At 40.3% G+C, this 17,658-nt stretch overlaps 2 protein-coding genes across 3 annotated transcripts in view; both read right to left on the minus strand.

Moving 5' to 3' along the window:
• LOC102753782 (hepatitis A virus cellular receptor 1-like) overlaps nucleotides 1-17,658 on the minus strand; it is a 70,860-nt gene that overhangs the window by 40,045 nt on the left and 13,157 nt on the right.
• Nucleotides 7,987-17,658, minus strand: part of LOC102753599 (hepatitis A virus cellular receptor 1-like) — a 13,784-nt gene continuing 4,112 nt past the window's right edge. Inside the window, exons 3-7 of one of the 2 annotated variants that reach the window (XM_015565641.1) lie at nucleotides 15,554-15,655; nucleotides 14,842-14,897; nucleotides 12,372-12,480; nucleotides 10,680-10,716; nucleotides 7,987-9,028 (exon numbers count right to left, since the gene is read on the minus strand). In XM_015565641.1, the coding sequence (XP_015421127.1) occupies nucleotides 8,929-9,028; nucleotides 10,680-10,716; nucleotides 12,372-12,480; nucleotides 14,842-14,897; nucleotides 15,554-15,655 (404 nt within the window). In that variant the 3' untranslated portion in view covers nucleotides 7,987-8,928. The remainder of the gene's footprint in view (nucleotides 9,029-10,679; nucleotides 10,717-12,371; nucleotides 12,481-14,841; nucleotides 14,898-15,553; nucleotides 15,656-17,658) is intronic. The other variant, XM_015565642.1, reaches the window with a different exon arrangement.

The raw sequence follows: 17,658 nt of genomic DNA on the forward strand, positions 1-17,658 counted from the left end.
GGGCCCAGCTGCAGATTCCCCACCGCTAGTTGGCGCAGCAAACATCACAGTGAACGCCACAACATCAGCCCAGCATCAGGTGTCTCACTCGTTCACTGTTGATTTGACATATGAGTAATTTGAGTTACGAGCTCTGTCATGGAACGAATTAAACTCGTAAGTCAAGGCCCCACTGTAATTGATTTATGTGTGTGCCATGAGATGAAAAAGGTTGAAAATCACTGATCTATGGATATCAACAGGACCTTGTGTTCCTTGGTTTTACATGAACTAAGCTAGAAAGTAGTCAAGATGCATTTTTCATATTTAACAAACACATGGAACACCTATTGTGTGTCTGCCAGGTGGTATGCTAAGCACCAAGGACATAAAAGGTGAATTATGAGACCTGACTTTGTGAAGCTTGTGTTTTAGTGAGGGAGCCCTTTTACAAAAGTAAATAACAAATTAAAAATAGTCACAATAATAATTTCTAATTGTGATGGGACATAAAGGATACCAATAATGTACCAAAACTACTAACAGAGACGGTGGTCAGGAAAGTACTCTCAGAAAAGGTGACCTTTAAAGTCAACACTGAAAGAAGTCAGCCACCTGAACAGCCAGAAGGAGCATTCCAGGCAGAGAGAACCCCTGATAAAGATCACGGTGAGACGGTGAGTGCCAGAAACTGAAAACATGGCTGGAATAAGAGAGTGACCCAAGATAAGGTCTGAGAGGTCGGCTAGATTTAGATCCTATGGGACCATTTAAGTCATAATCAAGGGTTTAAATTCTATTCTAAGACCTGCAAGAAATGGCAATGCACAGAAATAAGATGTGATTGGGCTTAAGAGGATCACTCAGGCTGCTATGAGAAATGTGGATAAAAAGGAGGGATAAAATAGTGAGGAGGTATGTAGAGATGATGGGCCTCAGAGTACGGTGGTAAGTAATAGAGACACAGAATAATGACTGGATTTTAGATATATTTTGGAGAAAGACTGCAGGAACTGATTGGAATGTATGGTAGGGATGAGGATAGTTGAGGATTCAAGAATGGCTCCTTGTTTTCTGGCTTAAGAAACCAGATGGGTACCATGATGGGAAGGACCAGGGAGAGAGAGGTTGCATTCTGTGAAGATATGATATAGAATCTAGGGTTCTCCTGAACATGTTAGATGAGAGGGACATCTAAGTGGAAGTATCAATTGACAAACACTCTGACAGTTAGAGATATTATTACAGGCACCTCTCACAGACACTTGAGTCAGAGAGAGAGGACTACCACTACCTCAATTCTTGTCTTCTGGCATGGAGGAATTCAAACCACTGACTCCAGATGACTGTCTTGTGAGAAAGCCAATTCATTAATAAAGCAAAGCATGCACATTTCTTAAAGTAGCAAGGCAAGCAGATCTACCCTCCTTCATAACATGCAGATGGGCTCTCTCAGCCTATCCTAGGAATGAGAGGGTGGGAGGGGGCCAGTTGTTGTTGGTTTCTGCCTTATGTACTTTTCTGTCTATAGATTTTTAAATTCCTCTACTGCATACCCTGGTACAGGTTAACGCTGAAGATCTCTCTCCCTTACTTCGTTATGGCTTTCCCAGACTTTATGAGAAGCACCTGACAATTATATCCCAAAACTGCCGGCTTCTCTATTTAAATAGTAAAATGACATAACTGCACTCGTCCTTCCTCCTCCCTCCTCTTTACTGTATTTTAGTTGGTGTCAGGGTGATTTAAGCTGTGTATCCTCTGATTGGGAGAAGATACATTAAAATTCTCCTTCTCTCCCCCTTCCACCTTCTTTCCTGCATTCTTTGGAGACATTAACCATTTGCTCTCAAGTGTCCTTGGGTGGGAAAGATAAGGGCTTGCTATTTATAAGCTGGCTGCAGGCTGCTAAATTGTTTGACCTTGTTTATTTTTCTCGTTTCAGTTTCCCTAGTCCTCCTGCCCTAGATTTTTTCTAGCTTCTTACTAACCTATAACAATACTAAGGATGACATTTAAGTCTATGGAAATATAGATCTTCATGTAGTAGTGTAGAAAGAGGAAAATGGTCAGCCCTGAGGATTCTCAACATTTAAAAGGCATGCAGAAAAGGTAATAAAAATGACTGAAAAGGGATGGCCAGTGAAGTAGGAGAGTGGTGTTTCAGAAGCCAAGAGAAGGAAGACTTTCCAGAATGAGAATCAACTTAATTATTGCTGAAAGATTTATTACAATGAAGACGAGGTGTCTATTGCATTTAACAAAAGGAAGGTCATTGGTGAGCTCCACTAAAGTATTTCCATCGTCCCAAAAGCTAGTAACCTTTGAAGTCCTAGCAAAGGTCAGGGCTGTGCACCACCCAGTTAATCTAGGAACCACCCAGTTAATTTAGGTAATGGTAGCTGAAGCATCATCCCACCTTAGTTCACTTCATTCCTTAGATACTTATGTAAATCCTTGTTGATTATTGTTGATTAGATATTCTGCCTGTTACTGGAACTTGCCTGCCTAAGGGTCATGCTATGACCTAGTCTGTGTGACATTGAAACCTCCTTACCCTAAGGGTTACTCCAGATCAATAAAAGGTTGGAGCGGCCTGCGATGACTTAAAACCTGTCACCTCGGTTATAAGATTTTCTTGAGCAACTGCTAGGAAAGAGATTACAAATCAAAAAGAACTTGCTCATCTATTTCTGTAAGTATCTATAACTTTGGAGTGTGTGTGTGCAAAATGTCAGACTCTTTTCAGTCCTCATTACTCTCCCTTCAAACCCCTATACACATACTAGAATGTTCCCTAATATCCAGGCGTTGGCAGAACTCAAAGAGATAGTGAGTGTTATCGCTGCTCCTTATCAACCCTTAGACCCTACTCATGTGATTAATGCACAAACAACACTGCTATGTCATTGGCCTTGTTCACTGGCCCTGGGCTAGTTTGTGACTAAACAAGAATCCTAGCCCAGGGCTCATTCTTCCCAGCACAGGTTTATCTCAAACACCTTCCTTTTCTTTATTTTTTTTTACCTCAAATTCTAGTTCATATACAGAAACATCCATGCATCAATTCCTAAACCATTTCCTCACTTTTTCCAAATTCCATTTATTTGAAATCCACTGAACTCAGAAACCAACTAAAGCATGCAAACTCATTTTTTTGGTTGATTTTTCTTTGTTAAATAGCATTTAAATATATAAAATAAATATCAAAAATATAAGTCTTTGTTTTACCATGGTTGCAAATATCAAAAAATTTCTATATGTGACACGACACCAGAATTAAGTTAGGGTTTTTCAAAATGCAGACACGTGGAGCTCAAAAGGTTTGCCATCACTGAACTAAAGGCTTCCTCCTACGCCCATGTAACATTGCCTGAGCCATGTTCCTCGGTAGTGAACATCCTTGGAAAGACTGTAGTAAAAGCTCTCCAGGTAGTCTCTTAGGGGTGACCTTGGCTAGTGTCAGAAAGCAATGTAAGGATGAGGCTTCCCTGAGAGCAGAGAGCTTGTTTCAAAGAATCCAAAGAAAAACAAATAAAGAGAAACACATGCTCACCTTCAAACCTGGACACCTTCCTTGAGAGTATACTACACTTTAAAAATGTTTGTTACATATTTTAAGAACTGTCATCATTGTCACAGTCTAATTGTTAATAATAGAACTAATAGCCACACACTAAATGCTTTTCACAATATATCTCCTAAAATCCTTCCAATGGCCTATGTGATATGGACTATCATGTTTCATAGAGGAGAAGGTCACACAGTTTAAATAACTGATGCAACATTACACAGCTCGTAAGCGGCAGAACTGGAGTTGAATTCAGCTCCATCAGCCACAAGTACATGCTCCATAAACCTTAAAACATACAAGCACATGCACCCCCGTGCACACCCACAGTTCCGTGGGTCTCAATCCTGGCTTCAGGCGGGGGAGAAGCACCTGGGGAAGACTTTGTAAACTCCCAGTGCTCAGGCTCTACTTCCAGAGACACTGGTTTCTCTGGTTTGTGGGTAGGGCTCAATATCCATAGGTGTTAAAAAAAGCCCTCAAGTGAATCTAAAGAGTAGTCTATTGATCTAGGCCTTTCCTGCCTAGAATTGAGTGCAGGCCTGCAGCGACTTCTGGCCTTTAAAAAAAATTACTGCAAATATTACGATGCCCCTCCTTGTATCTTCATCTTGCACTATCCAATTGCACCTAATTCTTGCAGTTCATATAAAATTCCCTGATTATCTAACAAAATGTTCTCCAAAATGAACAAGCAAACAAAATTGAAACAGACTCATAGATGCAAAGAGAGGACTGCTTGTTGCCAGAGGAAGAAGGGAGTGGTAAACTGGGTGAAAGAGATGAAGGGATTAAGAAGTACAAATTGGTTTTTAAAAAAATTGGTAGTTACAGTCATGTGGATGTAAAGTATAGCATATATGAATATCCAGCCAATAATATTGTAATAACCATGTAAAGTGCCAGGTAAGTATTGGGGGAACACTTTTTAAAGTATATGATTATCTAACCACTATGCGGTACACCTGAAACCAGCACAAGATAATATCAAAGGTAAACAGTAGTTGAAAAATAAAAAATAAAGAAATAAACCAAAAAAAGAATAAAGTGGCTCTTAATCCTAAATCAATCAATCAATAAATATATAAACAATGTTTTCTTAGAATAGATTCACAACTGTACCAAATGCACCACACTTGGGAAAGGTGTTAATGATGAGCATGCTGAGTTACTTGGGAAAATCTGTATTTTCTACTCAACTTTGTTGGTGAGCTTTAAACTGCTCTAAAAAATTAAGTTCATTGAGAAATGTGTGCATCAGTCATCCTCCAAGTACATACTGTTTTAGGCTCAGCAGATTCAGCATTTGCCAGACAGAGCAAACCCCATCTCAGCAGTCCACAGTATAAAACATAAAAGGTTACCTTAGAGCAAACTCTCCCAGGCCAAAGGGACTTTTTCTTTGCTTATTTTTACAACTTGTGGAAGAAAACGTTTAGTTCTTAGGAAGCCCAGGACAGTCAGCTACACAGCTGCGGGCTGGCTTCCCGAGCTTTCAAACACGTGGCAGCGTCCATGTTTCCCTCCCCAGGGCTGCCACCAATATAATGCTGTTGCCATGCAAGCCAGACACAGGAAAGATCTGCTATCACCCAGCGTCTGCCCACCTGTCCCAGCCCGCTGTCGACATTGTTTTAGTCTGTACCTTTTATGTTTTGGAGAGCTCTCTTCACACAGAACAAGAGCACAAGTTCTCACCTTCCCTTGCCAAGTCCTTCCAGGTCAGTGGTTCTCAGCCTCAGCTACACATTGAAATCACCTTGGAAGATTTAAAAAAAAGAGAGACAGGAAAAAAAAAGACTCTCTGGCCCCCCAGCTGAGATTCTGATTGACTTGGTCTGGGCATGCGTAGTTGGCCACGCTTCCCAGGTGATTCTAATGTACAGCCAAGGTTGCAAAGCACGGGACTCAGAGAATCCTTGAGGTTCACGCAGACTCCAGAAGAGAGTGGTTTCTATCTCATAAAAAGTTTTAAAGAAATTTAGCTCTTCCCCTGCCTCCTCTTCCCCAGTACACACAGGGTGGTTCTAGGAAACATTCTTTCAATGTATTCCCCAATTTTCATACGTATGTACTAAGCACCTGCAATGTGTAAGCTGGGTGTTGAGAAACAGCAGATGCTGCCATCAAAGAGCTCAGTATACAAAGCTTCCTCAACCCACACATCTCTAATACAAAGCACTAAGTTATAGGGTCACTTATAGAGTCACAATTTATGCTTGTAGTTTGGACAGACTCCATTTGACAAGCCTTTGCCCTGGCTCAGGGGCTGTGCCAGCCAGAAAAAGGAAAGGGAGTGTGTCTGTAATTCACCCAGATGTGCCCCACATGCTAGGTAGGGCCCTGGCCTCATGCAGAATGACCCACACTAGGCGATAGCACCGTGCCTGGCATATTTGTCTAGTGGCTAAAAAAGGCTCCACAGAAGTGTTCACAAGAGAAGATTAATTCTGGCTAGAGAGATGAGGTCCAGCAGGGCTTAAGAGAAGACATTTGGGCTGAAACTTAAATATATGCCCAGTGAAAATACAGGGGGCAAGCTTTCCCCAAAAATGGGTTGAGCTTCAGAGTGAGAGTGGACATTTGAGGAGTTTCTCTCCACAAGAGTCCATCTGGGAGGGGGTGCATGAAGCAGGCAAGGGGAAAGTGGTGAGGAGCTTACTACGGACTAAGGTCTTTTACCCACTGGGAAGCAGTGGGAGAATTTTCAGCTAATATGGAACACAATCAGTTCTTGGTTTTTTATTATTTTTAAATGTATTTTTATTGATTTCAGAGGAGAAGGGGAGAAGGGGAGAAGGCGAGAGAGAGAGAGCGAGAGAGAGAGAGAGAAGAGAAGAGAAATATCAATGATGAGAATCATTGATCAGCTGCCTCCTGCATGCCCCACACTGGGGATCAAGCTCACAAACTCAGGCTTGTGCCTTCACCAGGAATAGAACCATGACCTCCTGGTTCATAGGTCAATGCTCAACCAGTGAGCCACACCAGAGAGCAGATCTTAGTTTTTTAAATTACTAGTACACTGGAGGCTAGGGTGACAAAGGGCCCAGGGGACATTGGGTAAAGACACCAACAGCCACCACACACTGAAGTCAGAGCTCCAAAGGCCCTAAGGCAGTGGTTCTCAACCTTCTGGCCCTTTAAATACAATTCCTCATGTTGTGACCCAACCATAAAATTATTTTCGTTGCTACTTCATAACTGTAATGTTGCCACTGTTAGGAATCGTCATGTAAATATCTGATATGCAGGATGGTCTTAGGTGACCCCTGTGAAAGGGTCGTTCGACCGCCAAAGGGGTCGTGACCCACAGGTTGAGAACCGCTGCCCTAAGGGAACTTTACAATTAGATTCCCAGGTGCTCTAAGTCCCACACACACCACACTGACATTTAGTAGTCAAGGCCGATAAGGCACCACCTTACATTTTGATGGCTGCCATTACCTTTTCTCTAGATGAAATCATGACTTTTTTCTATTTTCTCAGAAAAACTGATGTAATCAAGAGTTAAAGAAGAGATAGTCTTGGGAGGATGTGTATTTCCAGACTGCTCCAAGCTGTCCAAAACCAACTGACCAAAGCCTTTGATTAGGGGGAGAGCAAAAGACAAATTATTTCTTTACTTCCAGACAGCATGTTAACAAATGAAAGTATAATTTGGTGGTGCGTAGAATGTTTAACCCTTTACATGAAAAGTGTTTTGTTCCTAAGAGTGGGACCCTTCTCAACAGATGTGTTCATAGGGCCCTTTGCAGCCAGCCCCCGTGAGAGAAAGTGCCCATGTCTCCAGCTAATCTCTTTCCAAACCTCCTCATTCACTGTGCTGTAGTCACATGAGCTTGATTGCTTATTTCTTTCTTTCTTTCTTTCTTTCTTTATTTATAAGAATAGTTTATTGATTTTTAAAGAGAGAGAGGGAGAAGAGAGAAACATCAATGTGCAACACACATCAGCTGCCTCCTGCATGTTGTCTTGAATTTAAAAGAAAAACACTGTAGTTTGAACAAAAATGGATAAGCCATGTTAATCTCACCCTATTTGGGAAACCCAGTAGACAATGATCAACAATATTATTGGCCTATATAACTTTTTTTTCAGAGGTGCTACTAATCTTCTAAAGTTTTATAGCTACATGCCAAAACTTTGCCTTCAAAAACAAGCACTCTGGCCTTCTAGGCCACTACAGTGTGGGTAGCACTGAACCTCAAGTATGAATTAATTCAGAATTAATTCAAATTGAAATTACTACCCAGCCTTGTGAACTATTCATGTCAAAATGTTTCTGATATTAAGAAAGAAAATGTTTCTGGTGGCTAAAAGTATTCTTACCTTTTTTGTGTTGTTTAACTATCTTGGCAAAACCAAAAATTTAATTCATTTGTGGAAAAGGAACAGCATTGGAATTGATGAGATAAAAAAGTTCATCCTTCTAAAATAATTTTAATAATCAAAGTGGTTTGGTGACAATTTAGAATTCCAGTTGAAACTAGTAACACTCTCAAACAGATTTAGATTTGCACCTCCTTTTCTAAGGCAGAGGCCTTTTGCCCTAACCTCTCCCTTTCTTTTGCCCTTTTATTGATCTCTGTACTGCATCATTCTAAAAGTTAGTTCAGAATCCCTGATGGTTGTCTACATGTGGCACAGAAGTAGCAGAAGTAGCACACATGTGTTAAATCACATGGCCATTGATTTTCTCCACCTATTTACTTGCTCCACTCACCATCCTAGCTTCTTCTCTTAAAAGCCCCAGCTTGGCCCCAAGGGAAGCACTTAAAACCTCATATTTTCAGAGCCATGAACAAACAGATCTAATGGTGAAATCACACTGACTTTATTCCCCATGAAGGAAATAAAAATCCGTGTGCCTCCATAATTTGAAACCTTTGGGGGAACTTAAGAAATGCAAAGTTTTGATTACAAGATTTAAAAAAAAAAAAAGAGTTAATCATAAAATGCTTCCAAGTGAATTCATTTAAGTTCCAAATTAAATTTGCTGATTTTAAGTCCTATTCCCCTCTTTGTGACAGTTTTAGTGACCAACGTATTGGTTCATTTGTCAACCCAATGAGAAGTCTTAATGTATACAGGATTCATAAGGTTGAAACAGAATATACAATTCTAAAGTGTTCAGTTCATATTTAGGAGAGGGCTCTGCTATGACCAGAAAGATTGGGCCAATTTTAGTATAAAAAATTAAGACTAATTACCAATGAGGTTGACTATGCAGTCAAGACACTAACATCACAGACATGTTGGAACACCATGAAATATTGACAGAAAAATCATCCTGGAGCTTAAAAGGACTGACATGGTGAGATCTGGTCATTGCCTTCTGCAGTCAAGGGCCTCAAGCCTTGGAGAACCGCTGGGTCTTAAGGCATGTTGTAAAGATTGTTCTCAAAGTAAATATTTTCCTGTGCTTGATAGTGCACTGCAGTTCCATTTTGGGAAGTTCCGGTCCGAGGTTCTTTGCTACAAAAAGAATAACATGAGTAAGTGAAAAGCAGATCACTTCTAAATAATGTACTGGATCATGGTGTCAAAAATACTACTGTGTCTTTATGGTCAGAATGGGAAAGCCATGAATTAGATGACTTTCATAACATACTCACACACCAAGAATATAAAATAGTTATGTGTAGAGTTTTGATATAGCTGCTGATTTATGATTTGTACACAGTGATGGTTTTTATTACCTGAGCCTGCCCAGAAATTATATGAAATGTAGAGTCTTCACTCAACTCAGATCATTAAAGGAACCAGGCATACATGTGAGAATCAATTTAGGTGTCAACAGCTCAAAATGAGTCAGTGTGAAAGAGCTGCCCCAAAGGTGTCATTATAAATGCTCTCTTTGATTTTTTTCCCCTTTCTTTTTAATATTTTACAATAAATATATAATAAATATTTTCTTTAATAATTAACTGTTAAGAGGTGGATGTAAAAAAAAAAGTTGACAGTGAAAGGACAGAAATCATGCTTTTCTGCCTGTAAGGAGTATTTTTTTCCTTCCATTGTTGGAAGCACGTAGTCAAATCTTCTATAATATGGGTTCTGGACTCCAAAACACCTTAGATTGAGTCTTTTACCAGCTGTGTGGTGTGAACCCCGTTTTCCAGTCTACCAAGTGAGAATAACAGTACCTATGTCGCAGGTTTATTGCTATGCAGGAATGATTGCAATAATAGAAGCCAACGTTTATGGAGCACTTACAATGTGTTGGCTATTGTGCAAGGCAAAGTCTGTGGATTGGCTCATGGAACTAAGACATAGAAAAGATTGACATCCAACAAAACAGAACTAGGAATAATGAATGGCAGCCTCAGAGGGATGGCTGGTGAATCAAAGAAAGACCTTGCTTAAAGCCCTACCTGCACTAAAAGAAGCAGGCTACTTGGGATTGGTGGTAAGTACTGGTTTCATATCATTACCGTTGTCTGTTTAAATGACCACAGAAAGTGGATGAAAGTAAAGGAGATTTAAACTTTAACTGGACAATAAGTTATATTTATAAAAATTATACATCAAATGCCAATGAGGCTTGGTATGCAATGTAAAGCAGCAGAGCATGCTGGGTGTGGAACGACAGGGGATGGGGGACTGCTTCAGCCTGGAGTTGTCTTCCTCCAGATCTTTGTCAGGCAGCCTCCTACTCCATCAGGCTCACTCACACAGCCCACTACCCTCGTCTACATCCCCCATGCTATCTGCCTGGAAGCACTAAAAGGACCCTGGTGACTTGCTTCTATGTTGTGTCTGTTTTGTTCATCTCTTTGGAATAGAATAGGCTTTCAGTAAACAAAGCACTGAATGAAATCAAGAACAAACCAAACAACTCATCCAAATGTAATTTCCTCAAACACTATTGTGATTTAGTTCTCTTGCTCTGAGAGCTTAGGGTTGGGGTGCTGTTTCTGTAGTAGTTTCAGGGAAATAGAGAAAGCTAAAAATATCATTGGAAGGTGTGGACAGCGATGGAGGCACTCATTGAACTAGAATTTTTAGGATCCAGGGTGTAAAATGGAGAGTTCAGGCGAAAGAGGAGAGGAACAGAGAGGATTTTTTCTTTATTTTATTAGAGTATGAACATCAAAAACCATTGACACAAACCTTTCAAGCTTACCTTATTTGCAACACCATTCTTTTCCCACATAAATATTCTAAATTGGGAAGGAGTTAAAGAAAAAATAAAATACGTCAGCCAAAGAATTCATGAGACCTTTCCAAAACATGTACATTATTTCTGCTATAACTTCGTTTTTTAAATCCCTACCTGAGGATATGTTGGGATTTTCTTACTCATTTTAAAGATAAAGAGAGAAAGAAAGAAAGAAAGAAAGAGAGAATTTGATTTGAGAGAGAAAAATCAATAGATTGCCTCCTGAACGTGCCCTAACCAGAAATAGAACCTGAAACCTATGTATGTTCCCTGACCAGTAATTGAAACTGAAACCCTTTTGTGTACAGAACAATGCTCCAAACAATCGAGTCACTCCACCAGGGCTGCAATGACTCTAAATGAACAGAGTCTGAACAGAATGTGCTGAAAAAATTAAATCTAGAAGAATGGTTTTTTAAAAAGGAAAACAAAACTCAGATTACACTCTTCCCTATAGTTTCAGGTAACTCCTTTTGACTCTGTAGGACCCAAAGGAGCCCCGCTGTGTTAACTATCTCATGTTTATTAATGGTTTAGTGTATTCACACATGCCCAAACTTATTTTAATATAGTTACTAATGATTATATTTCACTAGAGGCCCGGTGCTCAAATTCGTACACAGGTGGGGTCCTTCTAGGTGGCCTGCAGGGATCAGGCCAAAACCCCCAGTCCAACTCTGCCTGCAGCTCCTAATTGCCACTCCCACATGCCACTCCCCGCTCATCCTGGCCCTGCTTTGCCTGCCGCAGGCTCGCACCCAATCGGTCCCGATAGGGAAAGGCTCACGCTGCCACAGCAGTGCTCACCAGCCATGAACCCTGCATCTGGCGCCCTCCCAAGGGGAGTGGCCTGCAGGATTGGGCTGAAATCAGCTCTCTGACATCCCCAGAGGGGTCCCGGATTGTGAGAGGGTGCAGGCCAGGCTGAGGGACCCCACAGGGAGGGATGGTGGATGGGCTCCAAGGCATGCCCAGCCCATCTCGCTCAGTCCTGATCAGCCGGACCCCAGCAGCAAGCTAACCTACCAGTCAGAACATCTGCCCCCTGGTGATCAGTGCATGACATAGTGAGCGGTTGAGCAGCCTTAGCATATCATTAGCATATTATGCTTTGATTAGTTGTTTGGTTGTTCTGCCATTCAGTCTTTTTGCATTTTACCCTGTTATTATATAGGATTTTTAAAAATGGATGGTTGTGGTTCTTTCATGGAGGCGGGCATGGCTAGTTTTTGAAACCCGTTGGTCTAGCCTTGCCTGAAATCTGTTTCCCCTCCAATGTCTCATTTGCCTCTTTAGCTAAGTGAGTGCTGTAAGACGCTCAACAATATTATCCTTCATGGGAGCAAAAATGGGGTCTTGAGGGCAAGGAAGGAAGAAGAGAGAACAAATCTGCTTAGTACAGCGGTTTGTTGCCTTCCAAACCCCAGCTCCACCCAACAAACTCTTATTTCTTAGTGTTTTATTTCTCCTGTGGAGAACTTAATTTCCTTTTTTCTTTACAGGCCAATATTTTTAAGAAACAAAAGGAACAAGGTTATGAAACAGGGAAGTTATGTGACGTCAAAAGTACATGGTGTGTGAAGCTCCTTGGACCCAGGTAGTTTGGCTCCAGAACCCTCACTTTGTTCCCTCAGGCACAATGGTCAGATGACTTACTTTTGGTAAGTATGGCAGCCAAAATGGTGAGCAATATCATGGCAGCACTGCAGAGTCCAATGTACAACTTACTGGTGTTCCTCGGTGTATTTTGTTTCAAGCTCGTGTGCTAAGGAAATATAAGCATATTGAAAAAGCATCTTGTTAGAATTATGGGCAGAAAACATTTCTTAAAATAACATACTCAGACACATTTATCTTTATTGGCTCTTGTCTTCTTCTAGATCAGTGGTTCTCAACCTTCCTAATGCCACGGCCCTTTAATATAATTCCTCATGTTGTGGTGACCCCCAATTTCATTGTTACAAATTAAACATAAAGCTTAATTCCCAAACACAACACTGAACCCCAGGGTGTTTTCAGGCCTCTGTAGGTGAAGAGCTGTGCATAGAATGTGAGGGCTCTGAAATAAGACAGAAATGATGAGTTGGGGCCTTTGGCAATACTGAAAGCCGCCAGCCAAACTACGAAGAAGCCCAAGTGTGTTTTTTCTAGGATACTCTATTTGAATTATTGTTCAGTCAGTTAACACAAGATACATTCTTAATAGCAATATGTAGGTGAGCTTAATAAAGTACTTGATCCCTTACTGTTGAGGATTGAGGTTGTTTTATAACATTTTCATGATTATAAATAGCAGCAATGAATATCTTTTCTCATATAACTTCATGTATTTGTCCAATTTTCTCCTTAATATATGTCCTAAAAGTTTACTTATTGGGTCAAAATACATGTTGCATGTTTTCAAGATACCAAGCAGACATGCTGACATCCTCAGAAATGAGGCACATACAGTCCATAATTCCGCTACAACCTGCTATGAACTTGCATCCAAATTGCTTCTACTTGCTGCTAAGCAAAACTGTCCTACAAGTAGCTGAGATCAAGAACAAGTTCACCATTCAGAATGTGTGTGTGTTTAATTCAGTACAAGTGTGGCCAAATAGCAATCGTTTCCATAGCGGCAGTTCTGATATCTAGGAGGCATATACAAATTCAGCCCACATCTATCAGATCAGAGTTTAGGCATATAAATTGTTAGCATTTTTCATGTTATGCCTATGTGGTATTCTAACTGTCACTAAGATATACAACATAGCCGAAACCGGTTTGGCTCAGTGGATAGAGCGTCGGCCTGCGGACTGAAAGGTCCCAGGTTCGATTCCGGTCAAGGGCATGTACCTGGGTTGCGGGCACATCCCCAGTGAGGGATGTGCAGGAGGCAGCTGATCAATGTTTCTCTCTCATCGATGTTTCTGGCTTTCTATCCCTCTCCCTTCCTCTCTGTAAAAAATCAATAAAATATATATATTAAAAAAAAAGATATACAACATAAACTCATTTGACCCTAAATAATCCCACTTTGCCTGAGTTTGAGTTTCTTTTATTACAGCTGGGTTGTCATTTCTCACCATTTGGATGAGGATTGTTCTCAGACCTCAAACTCTTTTGATAGTTGCTTCCAAGAGTTATTTAAACATGTAAAGGAAGGTGGTTTCTATCAGAGAGTCAAAAGAACAAGGTTCTATTGATAATTTAGCCTAACTTATTTGCAAAGGAGAGGCTTTCATGAGCATCATGAGACTAGGGATGACCCTATACTTGTTTCAAAATCACTGTGGAGAAGTAGAAGAACATCTTTCAAAATCACAAAGTTGTTTGAGACATTAACACCTAATAAGTCATCCTGCCCGGCTGGCATGGCTCAGTGTTTGAGCATCAACCTATGAACCAGGAGGTCACGGTTCAATCCCTAGGAAGGGCGCATGGCCAGTTTGTGGACTTGATCCCAATGTGGGGCATTCAGGAAGCAGCCAAACAATGATTCTCTCTCATCATTGTTGTTTCTAACTTTGTCTCCCCCTCCCTTTGTCACTGAAATCAATAAAAATATATTTTTAAAAATAATAAAAGTAAGTCACCCTATAGGGAGATTCAGGTAGAGAAAATCTCAGCGTTGGCCTCAAAATTTCTATATGGAAGGCATTCAGGTTGGAAAAGGATATTGGGGGGCATATGTCAAAGCAAGTACACTTTCACTTACATAATATTTTTGTTTGGAACAGCCTCCATGCCAGCACAGTGACTCAAAGCATGTTTTCCCCTTAATGTTAACTGAAGTCTTCCTGGGAATGTTATGTTAGCTCACTCTTCTTGAATTAGTTCATTCTTTTTTGTTCAAATTTTTGGCCAGGAGAAAGTCTATAGTGTGTGAGTGTTGTGTGTATGTGTGTGAGTAAAACATCATTTATCCGGCATCTCTAACAAGCTGGTCTACCTGTATCCAAATGAACTTTACCAATTAATCAAAGGACCCCTATTTAAGAAACAAATTCTTTTCTTCTTTGTCTCTTAACCTGAAAGAATTAATCTGAGGGACAGCCTTACAGAAGTAATCTCTGAATATAACATGATTCCAGAGAGACATACAAGTGAATATGGCTAATAAAATAAGAAGGAATTTGCTTACAGTTACATTGTATTGCCAACCGCAATCCGAAGGCTGGGTCACAGTGCTATTCCCATCTGTTCAACAAAAAGAAAACCAGTTAGAATTATAAAAAATATGGAATTTTCACTACTAACATGAAATATATGTGCATTGCTTCCTGGCTATAAATGAAATGATGAATAAAAAAAATGTAGCCAAAAAATATATCTATGGCCAAATGCAGCAGGCATTGCAAGAATTAAACCAAATTACTAGCATTTATTAATCTATCCTGTAAGGTGTGATCCTTAACAATTTTTTCATGGGCCCTGTGAAAATGGACCACTTTTTCCTTCTTTAAGGGCCAAAAATTACATTATATATAAGGTTTTACCTATCATTTTAGGAGTACAGAGGTCATTCTTGGAACCAGGTTAAAAGTGCCAACTGCATGTATTCTGGACACCTAAGCAATAGTCATAGTTGCTATTGTATTTATCACTTACCCCCCTATACCTATGTCCTAAGCTCTTCGTCTCATTTAATCCTCACAAGGATTCTGCATGATCAGTGATGTTCCATCCATTTAGAAATGATGAAATCAGATTCAGAGAGGATAAGACATTTGTTTCAGTCACATAGCAGATTAGAGGGGCTAGTGTGGGCACTCTGTCACAATATGTGCTCTTAACTACATGTCAATGATTTTCAGATTTTGAATGCAGGTTTTCAGGAAATAAAATTAAGTTACCTGTTGGACAAGAAGAGTTCAACAATGAGCTGGTCGTACTTGTTTCCTGTGGTGTGATAGGTGGGGTTTCTGTTGTCTGCAGTGGAGAAGATGAAATGGTTTCTGAAATAAAAAGGATGCAAGAACTCTGTTCTATTTGTAGAGAAAAATCTCCAGCCCCAACAAAAATAGGCAACAAACCTAAAATTGGGAACTACCTTCAACTCTTTCTTAGAAATTTATTCAAATATAATATTGAGACATTACACTTCTATCTAGGTATTTTATTATCAGGAGTAAATCTGATATAGATAATGTTTTAGATAGTTATCTATAGACAGAATTATTTCACACTTTTCATACTCCTAAGATCTCTCTAACTGCTTAATGCCTATGACAGTGCATCTTGTGCAAGACACCCGATTAAGCTTTTATCCATACAAATGACATTTTATGTTCATAGAACAGGGCCTGGGGAAAACATTATTCTGTTGTTCCATTTTTCACAAGAACCCCAATCTGGATTTTCTGACATTTAGGTTCATGATTATCCACACATCTTTCCAGAGAGACGCACATATGTACCAGCACGGGATACACCCTCACAATATTTAACTCCTTGAAGTTTCTTCAAGGTGACTGCATTCATTGCCCAATCTCTCAACTTGGTAATGATTCACAACCCTCGGCCAGGTTCCTGGTAGACCGTGACCCCGGCTCCTTCTGCAGTTGCATTCTGCTCACTCCTTCTGAATGACTGATTTCCTGTGTTATCTGACTCATCTTCCATTTCTCACCAAAAAGTTTCACTAAGAATTCACAAGCACACCACTACGCATCACTTGCCTCCTTATAAAATCTTCATATTCCCTCCCCAGAGAGCACCACAGAATTTAGAGCAAATCAGTGGTGTTGGCTGGGCAAGAATTTGCAAACCTGGGCTTTCCTTATTGCCTTTCATCAGTCTTCCTGATTCCTCTTTCCCACCACCATCTTCACATTTCAACATCATCCTTTCTTATGTTTTACTCCAAGACTGAACCCTGTAACAGGATGTGGGGACGTGGCTCTCTTTAGGAACAAAGAACAGGACAGTACAAGAAAGTCAGATGATCAGTCTATCCAACTTCGGTCTGTGCAAAAGGCTCCTGATCTTAACTTCTTCCCCAAGTTTGATTTCTTGTGGGCATCTTTCTTTGCTCCCCTCCTCCTATAATCTTACATCCAACCATTTCATGCATATTTTAGGAAACGAACATGTGCTGGAGGCACTGAGGACAGGCAGGAAGTGGATGTAATAGTACATTGAATTAGCTCCAGTGCTCACCTCACTCCTGTACTGTGAAGCTCAACTCTAGACTCCAACTCCTTAGGAAATGACCAGGATAAACATAAGGCTCAATTCTATTAATAATACAATTATTATTCCCCAGGAGGTCACACAGATCTTTTCTGAATCTCTACTTTAAATGAAGTAAAAAACTTACATATGTTCACTAAACCAAGCCACTAATCCTCACACTTTTACAGGCACACACTATGTCAAATTAAGTATAAAGAAGCTAAATAAATATTAAGAGAGTTGCCGAAACCGATTTGGCTCAGTGGATAGAGCGTCAGCCTACGGACTGAAAGGTCCGGGGTTCGATTCCGGTCAAGGGCATGTACCTTGGTTGCGGGCACATCCCCAGTGGGAGATGTGCAGGAGGCAGCTGATGGATGTTTCTCTCTCATCGATGTTTCTAACTATCTCTCTCCCTTCCTCTCTGTAAAAAATCAATAAAATATATTAAAAAAAAAAAGAAAGAAAGAAAGTCAACAGATTCTCTAGTATGTTCAGCTGCCTGGAACAAAGCTTTTACTCTTATATACTTTTATGGCTCTAAAACAGCCATAAACTACAGCCCCCGGGCTGCATCCGGCCCATTTGAAATGAATAAAACTATTTAAAAAAAAAGACCGTACCCTTTTATGTAATGATGTTTACTTTGAATTTATATTAGTTCACACAAACACTCCATCCATGCTTTTGTTCCGGCCCTCCAGTCCAGCTTAAGAACCCATTGTGGCCCTCGAGTCAAAAAGTTTGCCCACCCCTGCTCTAGTCCATTATGATCAGTGTCCTT

This window comes from Myotis davidii, unplaced genomic scaffold (genome assembly GCF_000327345.1).
Source record: "Myotis davidii unplaced genomic scaffold, ASM32734v1 scaffold18, whole genome shotgun sequence".
NCBI lineage: Eukaryota > Metazoa > Chordata > Mammalia > Chiroptera > Vespertilionidae > Myotis > Myotis davidii.